The sequence below is a fragment of the Vanellus vanellus genome (assembly GCF_965231255.1).
Source record: "Vanellus vanellus genome assembly, chromosome: 17".
NCBI lineage: Eukaryota > Metazoa > Chordata > Aves > Charadriiformes > Charadriidae > Vanellus > Vanellus vanellus.
The window spans coordinates 12,789,765-12,808,866 of record NC_138922.1 but is presented as its reverse complement, the minus strand read 5'-3'; the positions used below and the strand labels follow the sequence as shown (position 1 = coordinate 12,808,866).

Genomic DNA, 19,102 nt, shown 5'->3' with positions numbered 1-19,102 from the left:
TAATACACTTGAGTGGCAACGCTTAGGTTTTTCAGCCCAAGAAATGCAGCGCAGTGCTGCCCTTGTGAATAACAGTCACGCGATGGACTCTTACAGCACCGGTGGAAATAGCAAACGGCACTTCTGCACCCTGGAAGAAGACTAAGACCTGTGCCCCGGCAGAGCCGGGGGAGGGCAGCAGCAAAGCAGACCCCAACCGCCACGGCCACAGGAGCTCCCAGGGTGTACGTGCTCCCGTGGACGACGAGCCGAGCGTCAGGAAAACTCCGTGAGCCTTTAGAGTAGATAAAGCAGATAAAAACGTGTCGGGGAGCTGCGTCCTGAACGGGCATCGGCACTAACCATCACCTGAAGCCATCGTTCCAGGGACATGGAAATTCCCGGGGAAAGAAACCTGCGAGATTTGTGAAGTGTGTGGCGTGAAGCTTTCAAGCAATACACAATTAATTATATCGCAAATACATGCAAATAATTTACACGTGTAACAAAATCTCCAAGTCTGAAAATGCGGAATATGAAAGACTGCCACCGTTTAATCATTGGCTGTAATAGCAGCATTGTCATTAAAAAGGCGCCACGATGCGATTCCTGCAGCAGACGAAAAGGAGGGACAATACATGCAAATGCTGCTCACATTTTCTTTCCCTGCTCTCCCTGTGGTTTAATTTATATCTGATGAGACTACGGTTTTAAGAAGGAGAATGGCACATTAGTCTCACTGGTAATACCGCTCAGGATGAAAGAGCTCTCATTATTCGCACTGAAAGATCCAGATTTGCTTAAACAAGAACTGTCACAACATGCTGAGGTCCAGAGATTCCTAGGGGAGCTAGTCTGACATACTTGAAGCTGATTTGCATTAATTTATGAATATTACATAGTCTGTTTGTCCAATGGTTCTAAAGATGTTTAGTCAATGCATACCTTGAGTTAATTCAATAGAAAAACCGTCAGATAATACGCCAAGGGACGGGCACAGCAATTCTGGCAACCCCTCCTCATTAAACACCGAGCATAACGAACGGCAGAAGGGTTTCATCGCAGGAGTTAATGAGCTATAAATATTGAAAATTCCAAGACGCTCCATCTAGATTAAAATGTTGCAACTATAAAGGTAAAGACCAAATCCGCAGAGGGTCCTTGAGATCAAAGCCCGGCGCAGAGTCACGGGGAGGAGAGGGGAAAAAAAGGGGGAAAGTATGAAAAGGGCAGAAATAAACTCCCGAGCCCACTGGGAGACAGCTTTGGAAAAGTTGAGATAACGACTCCAATACAGCTCCATCCTGGCTCTAATTAGGACAAGTCAGGGCTTCCCTAATTGCTTTTAATCCCCTTGGCTTGTTTGAGAAGAGGAGTGACCACGCACGGGGTGTGCAGCCCGCGACCGGCGCGGCACCCGCGCAGGACAGCACCGTCCCGCCGCCGCCGCCAGACCCCACCGGGACTCCCGGAGACAACGCTCCGTACCGGATCAGATTTGCGGGGAGGGCAGGAGGGAGGCCAAGGACCCGGGGCTCTGCAGGAGCACCTGTCTCCATCAGCACACCGAGGTGCAGCTGACATTATGCCTTCCTCAATTGGGCTAATTGCTTTCCTTTTCCAGGTGTTACAATCGCCCAAACCCCCCGCAGATGTGTCCTTCGGGTGGAGCTACTGAGCTCGCTGTAAAGAGCAGGTGGAGCATTTTTGCTCTCCATGTGCTTTGAAACGCAGCGTGTGTGAGCTCTTCCATACCTTTAGTCACTTTATTTTCTTTTAAAGCCTTTTTTCCCCCCTTCAGTTAGTTGTTGGGCTTCACATTCGAAGGTAGACATCTCTTGCCAAACTCTCTTGCAGAAGGAAAACTGGAATTCCCTTTGTTTCCATCCGTAGATCACAGAGGTACCCCGAGTCAGCTGCAGACAGCCGAAGCTCTTTCGCCTAAGGTGCAAACAGAGAAAATACCAACTTTTGATGTGCTTCTACCTTTGCAGCCCGAGTGATGTCAGTGCAAGTATCAACACGGGAAAAAGAGGGGGGGGGAAAAAAAGTTAATGATTTGTTGGTCTGTCTTGAATTCTGTCGGTGCATGCAAAGGACTCGCACATAAATACAGAGGTAGGGATGGAAACGTTTTGGTTAAAGGTAAGCGTTCATCCTTCCTGGGAGCTAACAGCCACTGCACCATCTAAGAATATCAAAAGACTTCAAAAATAGAGCTGAAGCGGTATTATTTCTCTGGGTAATCTCTTTGTGTCGGGGTGAGACTCATCCCTGTTCATAAAGATCCTGTGCTATTAAACTATAGAAATTTATCCTTTCCTGTTAACAGCCTATTGTACATCAATCGAATGAAACTCCGATAGTGATTTTGGTGGAAGCTCTATCTTTGAGTTTATCAGTCTTGGGCAATCCTAGCAGCCAGATTTTTTTTTCTCCGAGTGTAATAAATGAGAAATTTCTTAGGGAGGGACCTCGGGGTGCTCTGGTTGGGTGTGTTGGCAGCAGACGGGGCCCCGCGGCAGCGGTGGGCGCTTTGGGCAGCACAGCAGCCGCGTCCCGCTGCTCCCCGACCCCGAGCCGGGATGAAACGCAGGCATAGCCGTGAGGCACCTTGCATGCCACGTGATGTGAAATAATTAACGAGTTGATTTGCATATCAAATACAGTTTAGGCACAGCAAGACATTTTGCCTTAAAAAAAAAAAAAAAGTTAGTAGAACATCAATCCTGGAAAGCACGAGCCTATGGCTTCCTACCTGCTGCAGTGGGGGGGGGGGGTCTCCCCAAGGAGCCTCTTGCAGCCGGAGGGAGAGGGGTTTCCCTGAGGAATCCTCCCCCCCGGCTGCCTGGTTACGAGGAATAACCAGAGCGAAGCCAAGTTTGGGCGCGCAGGAGCGAAGCGGGGTTTGACCTGGGCTGCCGGGTTAGCCGGGGACCCGCTGCAGCTGGGAGGCGCGAAGAGGAGCGTATCCAACGGGGACAGGGGACCTGTGCCGCAGCTCCTGACTCCCTTCTGCCCATCTTCCCAACCAGAGTGATTCAGCAGCTTTTTCCGCAATTTAACGTATGTCATTTGTACGATTCTCAATGTAGATTTAAAAAAAACCCCAACTGTTTCCAGTATCTATGGTTTGAAATCCAGGGCAGTGAATAAGAGCAGTACTTTTTTTGGGTTTTTTTTGTAAACACTAATATAAAATATATATATTGCTGAAACAGGTGTGTTTGTAGCCCCTCCCTGTCCTGCCCACCCAAAACTATAAAATGCGTCGCCTTGCGTAGAACAACCTGAATCTGCACACTCAAACAAGCTGTAACTGTTGGTGCTGGAGTAAAGACTGAACTTCAGAGGAAACTTTGGAAGGAGAAAAGGAAGGATGTTTTCAGGACTCATGTTTCATTTTTATATTCTTGAACTTTCTATAATTTTCGTTGCTTTCACTTTTCCGTCCTGACCCCAGCCACTGGAAAAGCAGGAGAAACATTGGCAGGAGAGGAGAAGGCAGAGGCAGTGCATCAGGCTAAAAAAGAGGGAAAGGTTTCAGGTGGCCACAAGAGTTACGAAATTATGTCAACTCCTTATAAAAGAAAGCCTACCCTCGGCACAAGATACGTGGAAGGATTTAGCTATGGATTTCGGTTCCGTCTGGAGAACCGCCCTGAGCACGGAGCAGCCTGCTGTGGGTCTCGGTGCGACGCAGGACCTTGTGTGACCATGTCCACCTCTGACCCTCCGGCTGGGTGCGATACCGACGGTCCACGCGGCGCTGCTGGTGCTGCCCCGGCAGCGTGTGCGCCCGGGACGGCGTTCCTTCCCTTTCTCCTGGTAGAAGAACCACAGGATTGCTGCGAGCGGCAACGCGCTGCTGTCGCCTCCCGTCTCTCGGCGGCCGTCGTTCCCACGTAGCTGCTCAATTCACACAAACCTGTCCCTGTTCCCTCCCTGGAAATCTGAAATTTTCATCTCAGGCTCCACCGAGCGACTCCGCAATCATTCAGCTGATTTTCCTCATCCTCTAATTTCCGTGAAACGCCACTGCAGTGGGTGACCAGCGTCCGGCTTGGCCTGGGGGGCCGCAGGGCCCCTCCTGCTCTTTGGCTTCCCCCTGTGAGGACGCGCGGCTTCTGTGTTTGTCAGCATCAACAGTCCTGTTCCGACTTCCGTCGCGGCTTCTGAGCTGCAAACAGGTCTAAAAATTGCCAATTCGTTGAATTCAGACCCAAGTTTCCAAGCGCTTTGAGGTCCTACCTGTCTGGTGGCCGATGGGGGGGGGGGATGTGTTAGCTGAATGCAGATGGAACAGCTGAATACAGATGGTAGCGCAGGTGGAGAGAGAAACAAAAATCAGTCTGAAAAGTTTGCGAACTTTCCCCCGTAGTCTATCTCACGCAGGTTTGCCAAAGGGCGACTCCTTGCGCTGCTGCCTGAGGGGCGCAAGAGGCCGTGGGGACCCCGGTCGGGCACTGACCCCCCCTCCAAAGCTGACGGCCCCATCCTCAGACTGCCGCCGAGCCCGTCCCGTCGGGCCAAACCAGCTCATCCGGACGAGGTGGGTGTTGAATCCCGGTGTGCGTGTCTCATCCTAAACCTGTGCTGCACGGGAACATCCAAACCCCCGAGAATCCAAACCCCCGGAACGGGCTCCCCTGAAGTCACGACTTTTAGTTAAACCATCTTTGAAAGAATGGACATTTCTTTAGACGTTCTTATACATTTTTTTGCACAGCGGCGAAACCTGCGGCCTTCAGCGCGCGCTTGGCACGCCAAAAGAGCCAGCAAGCAGTGCCCATTTGAGGAGAGAACTGGGGAAACGGGGAAGAGGGGGTTCACGCAGCTTTCCCTAAGGCGCCTCCCCGGGGCTGTCTGCCGAGGACACGCGCGCCCAGCGCCCAGCCTTGCGCGTCCCACGCACGCCCCGTTGCACCTCCCGTGTCCTTGTACCCGTGCCGTTTCGATTCAGGCAGCGGACGCGCGGGTCCTGCGGCGCACGGGTGATGCTTGCGCGAGGCATCCCGCTCGGGTGGGGAGGAGAAGGGTTTAGCTCCGACCCCGCAGCTACCGAACCGCTCCGTCTGTGTTTTGTTGCTATATTTATGCCGACTCCACCTGACCGGACGAGTGGCCAGCAAGAGAAGGGAAAGGCACTGACGGGAGAGGGTGCTAACGATTTAGGCAAGGGGAGAGAGCCGGGCAAGAACGCGCAGAGAGCGGCCCCCGACCCGCTGCCCCCCGCGGCAAACCTCAAAGCCGGGGTGGGATCAGCGAGCGGCTCTCCCGGAGGATGCTTTTCAGGAGGGAGAATAAGCAGATCCAGGCTGTGACAGCTAATCTGTATCTCTAAATCCAGCCCGGTAATTATTATTATAAGCTTTGCAAGAGACCATTAGATTTGAAAAGTAAATTTGAATTTATAAATGGAGTCCTTCCAGACGGGGTCAGGGCCCCGTCCGAGGCATCATTTAATAGCATTACGGACTGATAAAAAGGCGGAAAAAAATCAGCAGAGGGGTCAAAACTGCCTTGAAATGCTGCACGGCCGCCCTCAGCCGCTGCAGCCTGTTTGATTCCGGTTAGCTCAGCAGTTTGGAGCTGAGTCACAGTTGTGCAGCCTCAGTATCTGCCCCGGAGGCCACACACGAACAGCGGGAAAGGAGCTGCCCGACCCAGACAAATAAGGGCATCGCGTCCCTTTTGGGTTACGGGAGGCCCGTGCCCGTTCCGCCTCCCCGCGCCCTTACGCAAACCCCTCCCGGGCTCAGGCTCAGCGCTCCGCACGAACATGGCACGCGTGAAGATTACGGCCTTCGCAATCCAGCTGAGCTCCAGTGAGGAGCATCCCTTCAGTAAGGGGATGTTCCCGGCAGACACGAAACGGGGGGATTTGAAGATGAGTTTCCTGCTTAATTTTTTTAATCCCTTTCCAAATCTTTCAATGCTTACGCTCTGTGTTTTCATTCCCCCCCTCTACCCCCCCCCCCCCACCCTCCCCCCAGGGCTTTGTAGTTTATGCAGACTTTGGGCTTTTTCTCTGTTTCATGGTCTTGTAGCTAACGATCTGCAGTTCCAGGTGTGACCTTAAGAAAGTCCCTCAGTCTCGCTGGGGCAGAACTTCCTTTGGTGCAAATTGCCTTACAGCACACCGCGTTTGTGTTCTCATCTGCGAAATAATGATGGGATCGCCTTTCCTCCTCCTGCCTTTTGTCAAGGGAGAGAACGACCTGTCTCTTCCTAAAGTGCTTCCGACAATGACTGTGCCCATAAACACAGCTATAGAATCGCCTCCAGACCCGTCTCCCCCCTTCATTTACATACATGCTGCACACATCGTTCTCAATTTTTTTTTTATTTATTTAGAAATAATAAAATAAGACATAATATATAAAAATCTGTACAATCCACAATTTGTGCAGTACATTAGGAAGACTTTGATACAAAAAGGCTGCAAACAGGAAAATAGTAATGGACAACTGTCAGATGCCTAGATTGTTCACCTTACAATAGCTGCAGGCCAAAAAGTCATTACAAAATCAGTTTCTGGTTGGCTGTGGGATGGCAACTACGCAGCACCCTTCTACTTCACAATGGTCGTGAGCAGCCATAATTTAAAGACATTACAGTACTTCTCAGTTTTACCTTGTAATCCATTAGAAAAAGAAAGACCGAAGAGAACAAATAAAACATCTGGACCCTTTGTCTTTTCCAAGAAGAGTGCTAAACTAACACCGAACTTTCTCGTGGCTGGGAGAGGGTATCATTAAACACAGCTGATAAGTAATGATTTCTACCCTTGCTACTTAACCAAGGACACCTCGCACGGAAGAGACAGAGGAAAGAAGCGATCCGTCCCCACCTGCCTCGGAAATGCTTTTTGTCACTGTACGCAGTATTATGTTTTAGACAATGTGTCTCATTCAAGTATTTTCAGGGAAGGGCAGAAATAACATATTCCCCCCCAGACCCTAAGCGAAATACAGTATAAACCTTCTGTGCGAGCCGGTTGAGCCAACCTTATCCTCGATAAAGCGGCCGAACCAACGCCGGTTGGAGTCTGTGGGTAGAGCTCAGTCAGTCTAAAGGACCCCTAATGAAGCATCGGCTTGGCCCAGGACCATCGGGAACTGAAGAAACACTGTCAGTCACTGTGTAGTCCTTAAAAATAACAACATTTAAAAAAAAAAAAAAAAAGACTAACCCAATTTGCTGCTGTAGAAGTGTGCTACAATAGTCTGTCCTGCGCCGGGCTTACCACGGCGAGTTGAGAGATACGGAAATGATGGACAAGGGGGAAGGGTACCGTGGAGCATACATTGCAGGTCTCTTTCTAGCAGCTTCCCGGAGCCAGAGGCCGAGTGCAATTCTGCAATGTAAGATTCAATCGGCAAAGACAAAGGGTTATTTAAAAAAAAAAAAAAAAAAAAAAAAAAAAAAGAAGAATGCGGCAGAGAGTGTAATGGATTACCTCAATGCACACCCTCGACAAGACTCGCACTCGGAAAGCTGGTAACTTTTAAAAATGCCGGTAACTAGAACATGTTTTCAAATTAAAAGTCCATGCTTAAAAATAAATAGAGAAGTTCATAGCATTAGGAATCCTATAAGGCTTGCAAGTATTTGCTAAAAATCATGCTAACCGGTAGCATCTAGGTACTAGCTAGCCGAGACCGCCGAGCAGAATTTATACTTTTTGTGGCCTTTCCTTTTCTTCTTCTCCTTGTCCTCCTTTACAGACTTCTATTTACATTTGGCTTTAAATATGAAAATACTTGATAAACTTTATAAAATGTACATTTTTAAAAATATTTCTGAAAAACTGACTTGAAAAACAAAACAAAACAAACCCCCAAACCTCTGCACCAGAAAAGTTAAGGGGGAGGGGATTATTTTTTTTTTTCTCTCTATGAATTTCTTTTGCTTTAAAGAAACAAACTGAATCCTGCGTTTCCCCGTCCCCCGCCTCTCACCCCTCCCTCAAACACCTCAAGTATCATGGAGTGGGGGCACTGTGCACCTGGGGGATGCTGACCTGGAGAAACGGTCCCCTTTCTCCGCATCAGCCTCCCTTTTCCATCCCTTCCCCGTCGCGTTTCCATGCGCCCTCTGTTTCGCTGAATACTCTTTGGTTTAGTTATTTTTTCTTTCACAAGAATTTCCCACTAGCAGCACTAGCAGCGCTCCGTTGTCTCCACTACTGTTGACCCAGAAACTGCAATCAAATCGCCTTTTACGTGTTCAGCCTTTCCGTTCCTTGACGTCCCCCCACCCCAGTAACAGCCTTTAGTACTTGCACTTAATCATCTGCCCTCTCCAGTAGCCAAATCTATGTTTACAATGTCGAATTTCCACAGTTTCCAACCCACCCACTGCAGATACCATCTTATCAGAAACCAGTTCATTGCAGGCATTTCTTTCAGGCAGGGCTGGAAGGGGCCGGAGGCCTTCACAGATATCCGTTTGCAGAAGACATTAGACCTAGAACAAGCTGTTTTTTAATGGCATACAGTGATCCAATACTGCAAGAGTCGACTGGGATTATCGTGCGTCCCCCCCTCCCCTCCCCTCTCCACCTGCCCTCGGGGAGCAGGCGCCAAGCGCAGGTTCGCTCTCTCCTTCATCTTAGAGGCACAGAGAATTTAAAGCCTTCGGGGATGGGGGGGGGGGAAGGAAGGAGCCAAAATGCCGCTCGAGCCGCAGCTTCGCAGAAGGTCACAAAATCTGCTCGGAGCTCGGCGACCCGGCTCAGCCGCTGCCCGCTCCGTCCGTGCCGGGGAGAGGCGGCAGGAGGTCTTTGCAGCCTCCTCCTCCCCAAACGAGCTGGAAAATACACTTTTTCTCACACCCGGGCCCAGCTGAAGAGAAGCATTTTTTTTTTTTTTTTTTTAACAAAATGCTGCAAACCTCCCCCCCTTCCCCCCCCCCCCCGCGCCGTTCCCAAGTGCTGCGTTGGAAAAGTTCTTTTTTTCCTCTCCCTTCCTCCTCAAAAACCTCTTCCCGGGGGATTTATCTATCGCTCGGCTCATCCGGCGTGGCCCGACCGCTTTCTCCGGCGGCGATCGCCTCGCCCGTCGCCTTCGCCCCCGGTTCCAGCGGCGACGGGCGGGCGGCCGCCGAGGGGGGGGTCCCCGCTGCCAGGAGAGCGGTGCCAGCGCCGAGCACCGGCGGCGGTTTGGGAATGCGTACGCCGACAGCGGAGCGCCCGCGGAGGACACGCGCGTGGGGCTCGTTTGCCTTCCCCCGGCTGCGTTTCCCCTCGCAAGAAAAGAAGGGAATAATTTATTTCCCCGCGGGAGAGCGGGGGGGGGGGGGGGGGAAGGGGAGGAGCCCTCGCTCCCTTTAGATCCGAGTCTCAAGCTTTTAGAATAAGGTGCAAAAATAAAGGTCTTAAAAAAGAAAAGGAAAAAAAAAAAAATCAAAACCAAAAAAAGTGTCTGAGGTTTGAATTTTTTTTTTTTGTTTAAAGCAGCCTGTTCCTTTTTTTTTTTTTTTTTCTCTTTTTTGTTTTTTAAATAAACTCCACTGTGCAAAACTGTGCATTTTCTTTGGTATCCATTTAGGTAGTTTTAACTTAGTACTTTTCCCATCTCTCTATATATTTTATTTCATTTTTCCTTTAGACAGAGAATTAAATTCTCCCCCCAAAAATCATAATTTTGCTGGAGGCTACTGATTGGCCTGATATTACATAATGCCCCTTATGTAATTGGAAAGAGAGAAATTGATTCTAGCTATCAAACTACTGGCCTCAAAAGGAGTTTAGACTTTCTGGCAACATCGGCCTCTCTGAAGTGATCACGAGCTTTTCAACCCAAAAAGTTCAACACTGACTTTTTTTTCTTTTTTTTTTAAATTACACAAGAGAAAATAAAAACTACACTGCAACAAAAATAACCATTTGTGTTCATGTAGTTAGCAGCAGCTTTTTAAAAAATAATTATAATAATAATAATAAGGCAGAATCTTGCCTTTGTTATGCCATTAAAAACATTCTTGTTCCCTAGAGAGAAGCATTCTGGAAAAAGTTGAAAAAAAAATAATAATAACCCAACCAAAGCTTGCCTGCAAGTTCAAGTTTTGTAAAAAAATATATACATAATTTATTCTACAACATATGTGCCTTCTGTTCATACTTAGACATGTTTAGTGCTTTGTGTTTAGAGTTCATTTTCTGTCGTCCCTCCTCTGAGGACAGCCCTAAAACCAGCCGGGGTTTCTCAGGTCTGCTTGCCTTCACACCACTCTTCAACAGTACCGTTGTCTGAAAACTGTTCTGGGCCAACTTCTCAGGTCAACGTGCCTTTGACCGATAGATGTGGTTTGTTTTTGTTTTTTTTTTTTTCCTTTCAACCAAAAGAGAGAGGAAGAGTTTGTCAGTCATATTTCCGACTCCCGCCGTAGCGGCCGTGGCTCTAGAGGCACCCCTGCTTGGTTGTGGTGGTCCATGTCTGGGTGGGTGTCTGTGCTCATGCTCTCAGGCACCCCAGTGTCAATCTCGTCCTCCTCTTTGCTGGTGAGGGCCACTTCGTTCTCGTAGCAAAAGGAGTTTGCGTTCGAGAGAATGTATTTCTTTTCTGCTAAGTCTCTGGCACTACAGATGGGTGTGTTGGGCACTTCGTATGTTTTGTGGAACCTCGAGTAGTCCACTTTGTAGTAGTTTTTCTCTTCAAAGAGTACGGGCTCGTAGCGGTGGCCCCAGAGGATTTCGTTTGCCAGATATGAGCTACGGCACTGGGTAGTCATGGCGGTTGCTTCCACCATGCCCTCTAATATTACTACAATTTCAAAGTCAGCATTGTCCATGTCTTGTTTGCTCAAGTCATACAAAGGACTGTCTTCATCTATTTCGTGTACTATTGTAATGGGGGAGACCAGGAATATGCGGTCTATCCCACTGTCGAACCCTACATTGATGTCTATTTGATCCAAGGGGATGTACTCCCCTTCCGACGTGATCCTGGATTTGAGGAGCTGTGCTCGCACGTGTGCCTCCACCAAGTGGCTTTTCCTCAGGTTTCCGACACGCCACATCAGGCACAGCTTCCCATCTCTCATGGCCACCACGGCATTGTGGCTGAAGACTAGAGTTTCATTTCTCTTTTTTGGCTTAGCCATCTTTGCCATGACAGCACCAATGATGAAGGCATCAATGATGCAGCCTACTATAGACTGGAAAACCACCATGAAAACTGCGATGGGGCACTCGTCTGTGACACATCTGAAGCCATAGCCGATCGTGGTCTGGGTCTCAATGGAGAACAGAAAGGCTGCGGTGAAGCTGCTCACTTGAGAGACACAAGGTTTGCTGTTTTCTTGATTCTCCAGATCCCCGTGCAATAGTGCAATCAACCAAAACACACAGCCAAAAAAAAGCCAGGAGAGGATGAAGGTCAGGCAGAAGATAACTAGCATCCACCTCCAGCGGATGTCCACGCAAGTGGTGAAGATGTCTGCCAGGTATCGCTGTCCCTTCTCACCCACGTTAATAAACTGGACGTTGCAGTGGCCATCTTTTTTGACAAAGCGGCTCCTGCACTGCTGTCTGGTGTGTACCTTACTCTTTCCATTCCCAAAGCCGTTGGCAACGGCCATGGTCGCCAGCTTCATGCCGTCCTCTTCCGAAGACACGATGCTGTAGCGGTTGGTTCGCACGCTGCCCATCACTACTGCTGTGGACTGAGGTGCTTCTGCTTTAGAAAACAGTCTAAGTTTCTGCAAAACCCTTTGGAGAAACAGTTTTGAAAGTTCTAGAGGAACACACACACACAGAAAAACTGGGGAGAGGCCGGAGTCCCCAAAAGCCCTTGGGTCAACCAAGGACAGTCTTCTGGCATGCAGAGTTAGCTTAACAAGTAACCGTCATAGAGAGGGCATGGTCTGCAAGAGAAAGAGAAATGGCATATTAGATCCTGGAGGAAAAGGAAAAGGAATCAAACCTGAAAGAATCAAGTAAAATTACTCCTGCGGACCTGCGGTGAGTCTCCTTAGTCTTAGCGACAGCATTTTCTGGAACGCACAACGGACGCAGTTGCGTATCGACAGAAGTGACATCATTACTACAAAGACGGCATCACTCCTCCCGAGGGAAAGCTCTGAAGTGATCATATCACACAAGCCCCGAAGCAATATTCGCTTTAAAGCTGGACACGCAAAGAATCTATCTACTATTTACAACTGTGCGTTCTGTTTATTTTGCAACAAACAATTAGCATTAACATCCGTCTGTTTAAATATAAATACCGAAGCAGGTTTTAGTGACATACAACGTGTCTCCTGGACTGTTTTACCTACGACAAATCAGGGAGTGTGCAAAAGGGGCGTTGACGCGTGCTGAGAAAAGCAATAAACTTGGAAAGGGCAAATGCCAGTGATTTCCATGAAATTACATCACATAGAACTTTTTTTTTTTTTTTAATGAAGCTAAAAAAAGGAGTTGTGTATTCTCTGCAAATGGCGGGAATAAGGGCTGCGTTAGTGCCTCTTTAACTCCGTAAACTCACGGGGATCTGCGCCGTTTTTACACTCTCGTTAGGCTCAAGTTGTACGAAGCCAACTAAACCTTGTAACGACCCTCATCTGCTCCCGCTCGTGCAACTAGCAAAGGGCTACGATGGAGTAGGACCAGCCGAGTGTCTTCCTAACACCTTCGGTAACAAGTCCCAGCACCTTCCCCGCGGGAGCCCGAGGCGGCCAGCCCCATCTCCGACGGGTAACGGTTCCGAGTGTCCCGTGGGCCTTAAATGTCAGCAATTAAGACTCAGCCGAGAGGCTGCAAAACCTTCTTCCTGAGGGTAGAAGCCACCAAACTTGTTTCAGGGAGGTCTGGCTTAGACCCAGGTTTAGCTTTTAACAAGTGCGTCATCCATTAAGTCATGTACTGTATATCAGGAAATGTAATTGAAATTCTGCAGAGGAGAAGAGATGCATTAATGCAACGGCTCCATCCACACATGCGCCCCGTGGAGGAAATAAAACTAAAAGCGAGCTATGAGGAATGTCTGCTGTGCACTTGTCATGAGAGAGGAGACTTCGGTACTGTTTACAGGCGTGCGAGGTTAAACCACGGTGCCCTACGTAAATCAATACTATCAAAACTCATTTGAGTTTGTCCAAAGCCCAACAAAACTACAGACGCCACGGAGCACGACCTCTGCCCACAGGGCGGCTTCAGTACCCTGTGGCTCTTCCTCTGATTCCTATCTGACAACAGCCGTAGATAAAAGTCTATCTCCTTTCCCAAGAGCAGCCCCTAAAGCCCTGCAGAGGTGTTCCAAAAACTCCAGGGATTTCAAACAGTTTCTCAGCCCTCCCACATCCTTCAAGCGCGTTTCAAGGGCTTTAGGTCAGCAAACACTTGTTGGGAAAAGAGCAGGTGACAAACAGAAAACAACACGGGGCTCGCGCTTGCACGCAGGCTGCTTCTCCTGCCGCAGTCTCGGGCGGGTTTACTTTTACCTTCTCTTTTTTCCCCCCTCACTTCTGTTTGTTGTGCAAGAATGCGTCCCAACGCCTACTTGCCGAGATTAGTCATCTGTGACTTCAGCGGCGTACAAGACGTTTTGGCAGCTTTCGGTAGGTTCGGGAACGCCGGGGTTTGAGCCGGGCGCTCGGCAATGTCGGCTCATGGGATGGTGTAGCTGCGCTCCTGCTTATCTGACTATTGCCTACGCTGTGTGAGGATTCGCTTTTTTCCCCTTCGCACCTTTTTGATCATGGGGTTTCTCATTCCCCTCAGGACCTCATTCTCAAAAATACAAAGGAGTTCTTTTAATGTTCACTTAAATTATTTCTTTTGGCTGAAGAATTCTTTTATTAGAAACCTGAACACAGGGGGGGGAAGTGAAATTACTGTTAATATGATCCACACAAAAAACTTCTTGAAAAACCATTGCATTGGTCTGCAAATCGACCACTTTTATAAACCACATCCTATAATCACAGTCATGTTCAACTTCTACATTCAAAGTCTGTTTTGTTCCAGGCTGATGGAAGCACACAGCCTATGAAACCCTTTATTTTGAAGTCTTTTTTGTTCCCCCCCATGCATTGTCTCTTGGATTTTAGAGGAAAACTTGTGGTGGAGGGAAAGATAAGCTGTAAAGTCTCAAGTGTCTGAATATGCAGCTCCCTCCACAAAAGTCTTGACCCAAGGACATTTGTTTGAATTCCACAAATCGCTGAAATCCTACCGCCGGCTTCCTGCGGTGAGCTGCCTGCGTTTAGAAGTTTGGGACCCGAATTAGGTATCGTACACTATCGTATTCCCACTCCGAATGGCCGAGCACCTTCTACCTACTGTACCTTACGCAGCATTTCTCCTTCCCCGCCGCACGCTGTCGCTGCTCTGCCCTTGGGAGCGGACCTGCACCAATTCCGCTCTAACGATCCTTAAACTGGGGGTGTGTTTGGGGGCACCCTGTGCTCCCTTTACAGACTGCTTGAAGGTTACCCCACAAAGCTCCAGCATGCTCCACCGTGGCAGACTTAACTTCTTTCTTTTACAGCACAACTTGCATCTCTTCCCCCTGGGAGCGGGGAGGATGCCGGGATGGGAGCGCGACCAGCACCGTGCGCGGGGACCGGCCAGCGCAACGCAGCGGGTCTGCTCTTGTTCCCACTCGGGGCAGCACAAGCCCCGTAAGATGCCCGGTAGATCTGCTGGCTGCCTGATCCCACACCTGATCGGCGGTCACCCTGACTTTCCCAACTAGTTTCAGTAGAGGTTCCCCCAAAAAGCCCAGAAACAATTAAACTAGCATGAAAATCTAGAGGTACTTCTCATTTCGCTAATCCACCTGCTGCTCATAGGCTCATTTTGCCTTGAAAAAAACTTGGTTTAGTTTGCTGCCCCTCTCCCCATTACCAGTGCTGGCGACACCGAAGATGCCAAGCCCTGCAATCCTCACCAGACAAAGCAGCCAACCCAGAACCCACAAACCAACCCAAATCTTTGTATAATTGGGCCCAACGTGCTGCAGCCAGACACACGCACACACAGCTGTGAATTCAGTCATCACTAGGTGTGTTATTATTATTATTAATTCAGGCTACCTTTCCTCCTGGAAGAGAATACAAGACTAGAGCAATGCAGCTTGTAATTACCAGCACTGGCACCGACGCAGCATTACTGGGAAGGGCTGAGATGGGATGGGAGAGCCCCAGGCTTTGCTCTGCTACAAGGGGATGCTTGGAGGAACAGATAAAAACGGGGCTGTGCTGCTTCTGCAGCATTTCTGAAGCCACATTCGTGAAAACGCCGCAATGAGGAGCCCAAACCCTCATTTTACCCTTACCAAGCATCTCCCTCAAGACCTCCCCCCCCCCCCCCCCCCCCCCCAGGAAAGACCTTCCCATCACATGTCTAAACTCCCCGACGAACAGCTCGGAGGGAATTTGTGCAGAAGGTTTAATATGGAGCAAAAAACTCTGAAGTGCAAAAAGAGCCGGGGGGGGGGGGAGAAGGTGGTGGTAGAGAGAGGAGCGCTAATGAGCGCTTGGAGCGGTTATTCCCAGGCTGACGCCACGCAGCCCTGCGGAGCGAGCCGGGCACATGTTGCTAAGAGAGCAGCACCAGCATCACCTTCGCCAAGCACCTTCCCCGCCTGCCCTCGGTAAACAGAACAAAGGAGCCACTGCCATCAGCGAAGCCCATTCCCACAGTCCCCACTGCCTTCCTGCTGGTCACAGCCACCTCAGTAACCTCTCTCCAAACCACTGCGTTACTTAAGTAATTCCCCAGGGTTTCTCCACTGGTTTGGGTAGGACTCAAGTTACACAAAGTGGCGAGCTGCCTTCAGGAGGAGGATCTGTCCTCTGCGATCAGGTGGTGGTTTGGGGAGGGGAAAGAAATGAAGTAAAAAAAAAAAGAAAAAAAAAGAAAAAAGCAGATAATGTAGGGAAATGGGTGCGAAGAAATAGGAGAAAGGAAAGGACAAGTGGCGCTTGCATCTGCTGTCCTGCAAAGGAGACTGGTTGAGGGCATTTCTAGCTGATGACAAAATATCTACAAGTGAAATAGTCATCACCAGGGGGTGTACTTGATGCACCGGCTGCGAGGATGGAAAAGCAAACAAGTGTAAAGGTAAGGCTGGAGCACGGGAACAAGTGCCGGCTGCCCGAGGGCTGGGGAGGGGGCAGCAGGCGGGGGGAGGACGGGGATGCTCAGCCCCGGCCACCGGCGCGGCCCCGGCCCCGGCACCTGCGGGTCCCCGGCCCCGGGACCGTGACAAAGCAGTCGCTGAACCTCCGCAAATAAATCTGCCATTTCTTATCAGTATTTTTTCCTTTAACTGTCATGAGCTAAGTTGAAACAATACGCTCTCTTCACAGCCTCCCCAGCTGCAACGTTTGTTTGTTGGGTTTGGTTTGTTTTTTTTTTTTCTCCTTTCTTCCTATTTTTTTGGCAGGATGACTACAAACATAAAGAAAATCCCCCGTCTCCACAATGCCAATGAATGAAGCGACAGGTTCATTTCACACCCCTCGAAACCATTTCGGACCCTCCTTTCAAAACCGCGCGTCCGTTCTCTTAAGGTTTGGTACTTTGGACCTCTCCGGCACAGGAAACAACAGGGGAGAAGAAGGGAGAGGGATGGAGCGGTGCTGCTGCTTCGGCGACACGGAGTTGTCATGCAAACTTCCAGCCCTTCCCCAGAATAAAATATCCCGGGGAGGGGCGGGGGGGGGGGGGAAGCAGCTGGTGCATGGAAAGTTATGAACATAAACAGATGCTGCAAGCAGATGCTCGAGTGTTCCCAGCATACCTATCTAATTATTTTAAGCACTGAGAATAGCTCGTGGATGGTGCATGAGAAACGCAGGAGTTCCCCCCCTCCCCCCCATCCCCCCCCTTTCCGAACGGTTATGCCCGAGCCTGCAACAACGCATTCCCCGACACGGAAAGCTTTTTTTTTTTTTTTTTTTTTTTGCCTTTTTTTTTTTTTCTCCCCGGGAATTTCGCGGCGGGGTCCCCGTCGGGGGAGGCATCACCCCCCCACACACACACACACACATCCCGCCCCCGGGAACCGGGCAGGCGCTGCGAGGTCTCGAATAGGTGCAGAAAGAAGGCGCTCCTTACCTGCCGGTGGCCTTAACGGAGGCGCTTATAGAGTTAAAAGGCTGTAAGATCCAGCAGCTGGGAGGGGGGGGAGGGGGAAGGGGACGGACGGACGGACGGACACCCAGACAGACACACGGAGCCCCGCAGCGAGCCAATCCCCCGGTGCCCGCCTGCCGCCGCCGCCCCGCTTCCAACTGAGCCCCTCAATGAGCCGCGGCCCCGTTTTTTTGCGGGGCGGCCATGGGATGTTTAATAGCGGCCCCGCCGGCCACGCCCCCCGCGCGGCCCCGCACCAATGGGAGGCGGGAGGACGGCCCGGGGTGGGGTGGGGGGTGGGGGGCGGGGCAGGGCCGGGGCGGGGGGACGCGGCGGGTGCCCGGGGCGGGGGGTCCCGGCGGCGGCGGCGGCGGTACCCGGCGGCGGCGGCGGACGGCGATCCCCTCCCGCGGGGCCCGGGGGCAGCCGGCACCTGCCGCGGGTGTCCCCGTGTCCGTGTGCGTCGTGTGTGTGTGTCCGACCCCACGGCGAGAAAGGGGTTTTGCCAGACTTCGCTGGCAACTGGGGAAGGTCCCGTGCGGCGTCTGTGGTGTGGGGTCTGTGGTGTGGTGTGGGGTGTGTGGTGTGGGGTCTGTCTGTGGTGTGGGGTCTGTCTGCCCACGCGCTGCAGTCGCCGTGTCGCGGGTGGGCATCCGAGGCCCCGCGCAGCGAGGCGAAATGCCAGAGAGGGGATAGTTTTGTTCCTTTTGTTCCTTTATCTCAGTGAAGGGGAACGCTAAGATGTGGGGGTATCTCATCACGAACGCCCGTCTCCCTAACGCGCGCTAGAAACACGTCCGGCACACCACAGCGCAGCTATCAAACTTAACATCCCTCTCTTTCACTGGAGTCGAGCGTTCCCTCCAAAACAAGAGCTTTGATGCCCGAACTAAGATCTTTCGGAGCAAGGCTGAAAGCAAGAGAAGTGTCCGCCTGGCTGCAGCACGTAGGATCCTTTTCTTTGTTTCACACATCACCTGCACCAGCTCGACCCGCAGGCTGGCTGGCCACCGTTGAAATACGCCAAAATCAAAATGATTTTTAATAGCTTGTCCTCTCTACAGTGGACGTGGCCTAAGACAAAGAAAACAAGGATGAAATGTCTGGCTGGGAGCCTCGCAGGAACAAAAACAGCCTTGTAAGCACACTCTCAAGTTTGCCAAGCTCCGGCTCTGACGGACAGGGCAGTGGTGGCAATTTCCGAGGCAGGTGGCCGCTGCGGCAGCGCTCTCCTCCTGCCCTGGGAGAGCCGCGTTCCCCAGTGCCAACAGCTGAAAGGCATCAGGGCACCCTGTGTGCTGCGCTGCCACACTGAGAGGGAAGGTGGCTGCGGGACGCAAGGGCCGCAGAAGCCACACGAGGCGTTAGAAAGTGGCGCGAGCACCTTGAATCGCAAAGCCCGGGCTGCAACGGTAACCTCTGCAATGCCCGGAGAAGGGGCGCTGGGGATGCTTCTGGGACAAGGCAGCGTTAACCAGCACTCAGGTCTCCTGCCTGGAGCTGCTGAGGGATAGACTGGTCCAAGTGGGTCGGCCGCTCTCCTCCGGGGAGCTTCCTTAGAACATCCAGAACAGGCTCTGAATATGAGTCCCTACTTGCCACAGCATCGCCAGTGCCTGCGGTCACTCGTAGTTGCTTAAACTGTCCTCCTCCTCCTTTTCCTCGTCATTTGTTTTGTAAATTTACAACTTTGACAGCAGCTGTCTTCAAATACTCAGTGAAAATGCTTTGCCCAAATGCTTTCTCGTGGTGTATAGGCTTTAGGAACACACTCCTCCGAGTGCTGCCGAACAACATCCACTGCCTGCCACTACTGTCACTTACAGGATTTGCCGAGTTCCCCATACTCCGAATGAGGAAGCGCCGCATTGTTGCAGCAACAAATACAATGGCCAAATGCAGCTGGTTTGAAAAGTCCCCAGCGCTGTGTGTGCAGGATACGCAAAATTTACACGATGGGGAGAGGGAAAGAAAAGACAAGTGCTTGTGTATATGGAGCAATCGGGCAGGTTGGGCAATCGTATTGTTTAT

The 19,102-nt window shown here is 50.7% G+C and overlaps 1 protein-coding gene across 1 annotated transcript; it reads right to left on the bottom strand.

The window, feature by feature from the left end:
• Positions 1 to 8,527: 8,527 nt before the first annotated feature.
• On the bottom strand, positions 8,528 to 17,218 carry KCNJ2 (potassium inwardly rectifying channel subfamily J member 2). The gene is made up of 2 exons (XM_082492107.1): positions 17,054 to 17,218; positions 8,528 to 11,850 (listed from the first exon to the last, which is right to left on the bottom strand). Exon 2 carries the CDS (start codon positions 11,632 to 11,634, stop codon positions 10,351 to 10,353), a length of 1,284 nt encoding a protein of 427 aa, XP_082348233.1. The 5' UTR covers positions 11,635 to 11,850; positions 17,054 to 17,218; the 3' UTR covers positions 8,528 to 10,350.
• Positions 17,219 to 19,102: the final 1,884 nt, after the last annotated feature.

Excerpts from the sequence above, each read along its gene's own strand:
- KCNJ2 (XM_082492107.1), bottom strand. The coding sequence starts at position 11,634 with ATGGGCAGCGTGCGAACCAACCGCTACAGCATCGTGTCTTCGGAAGAG.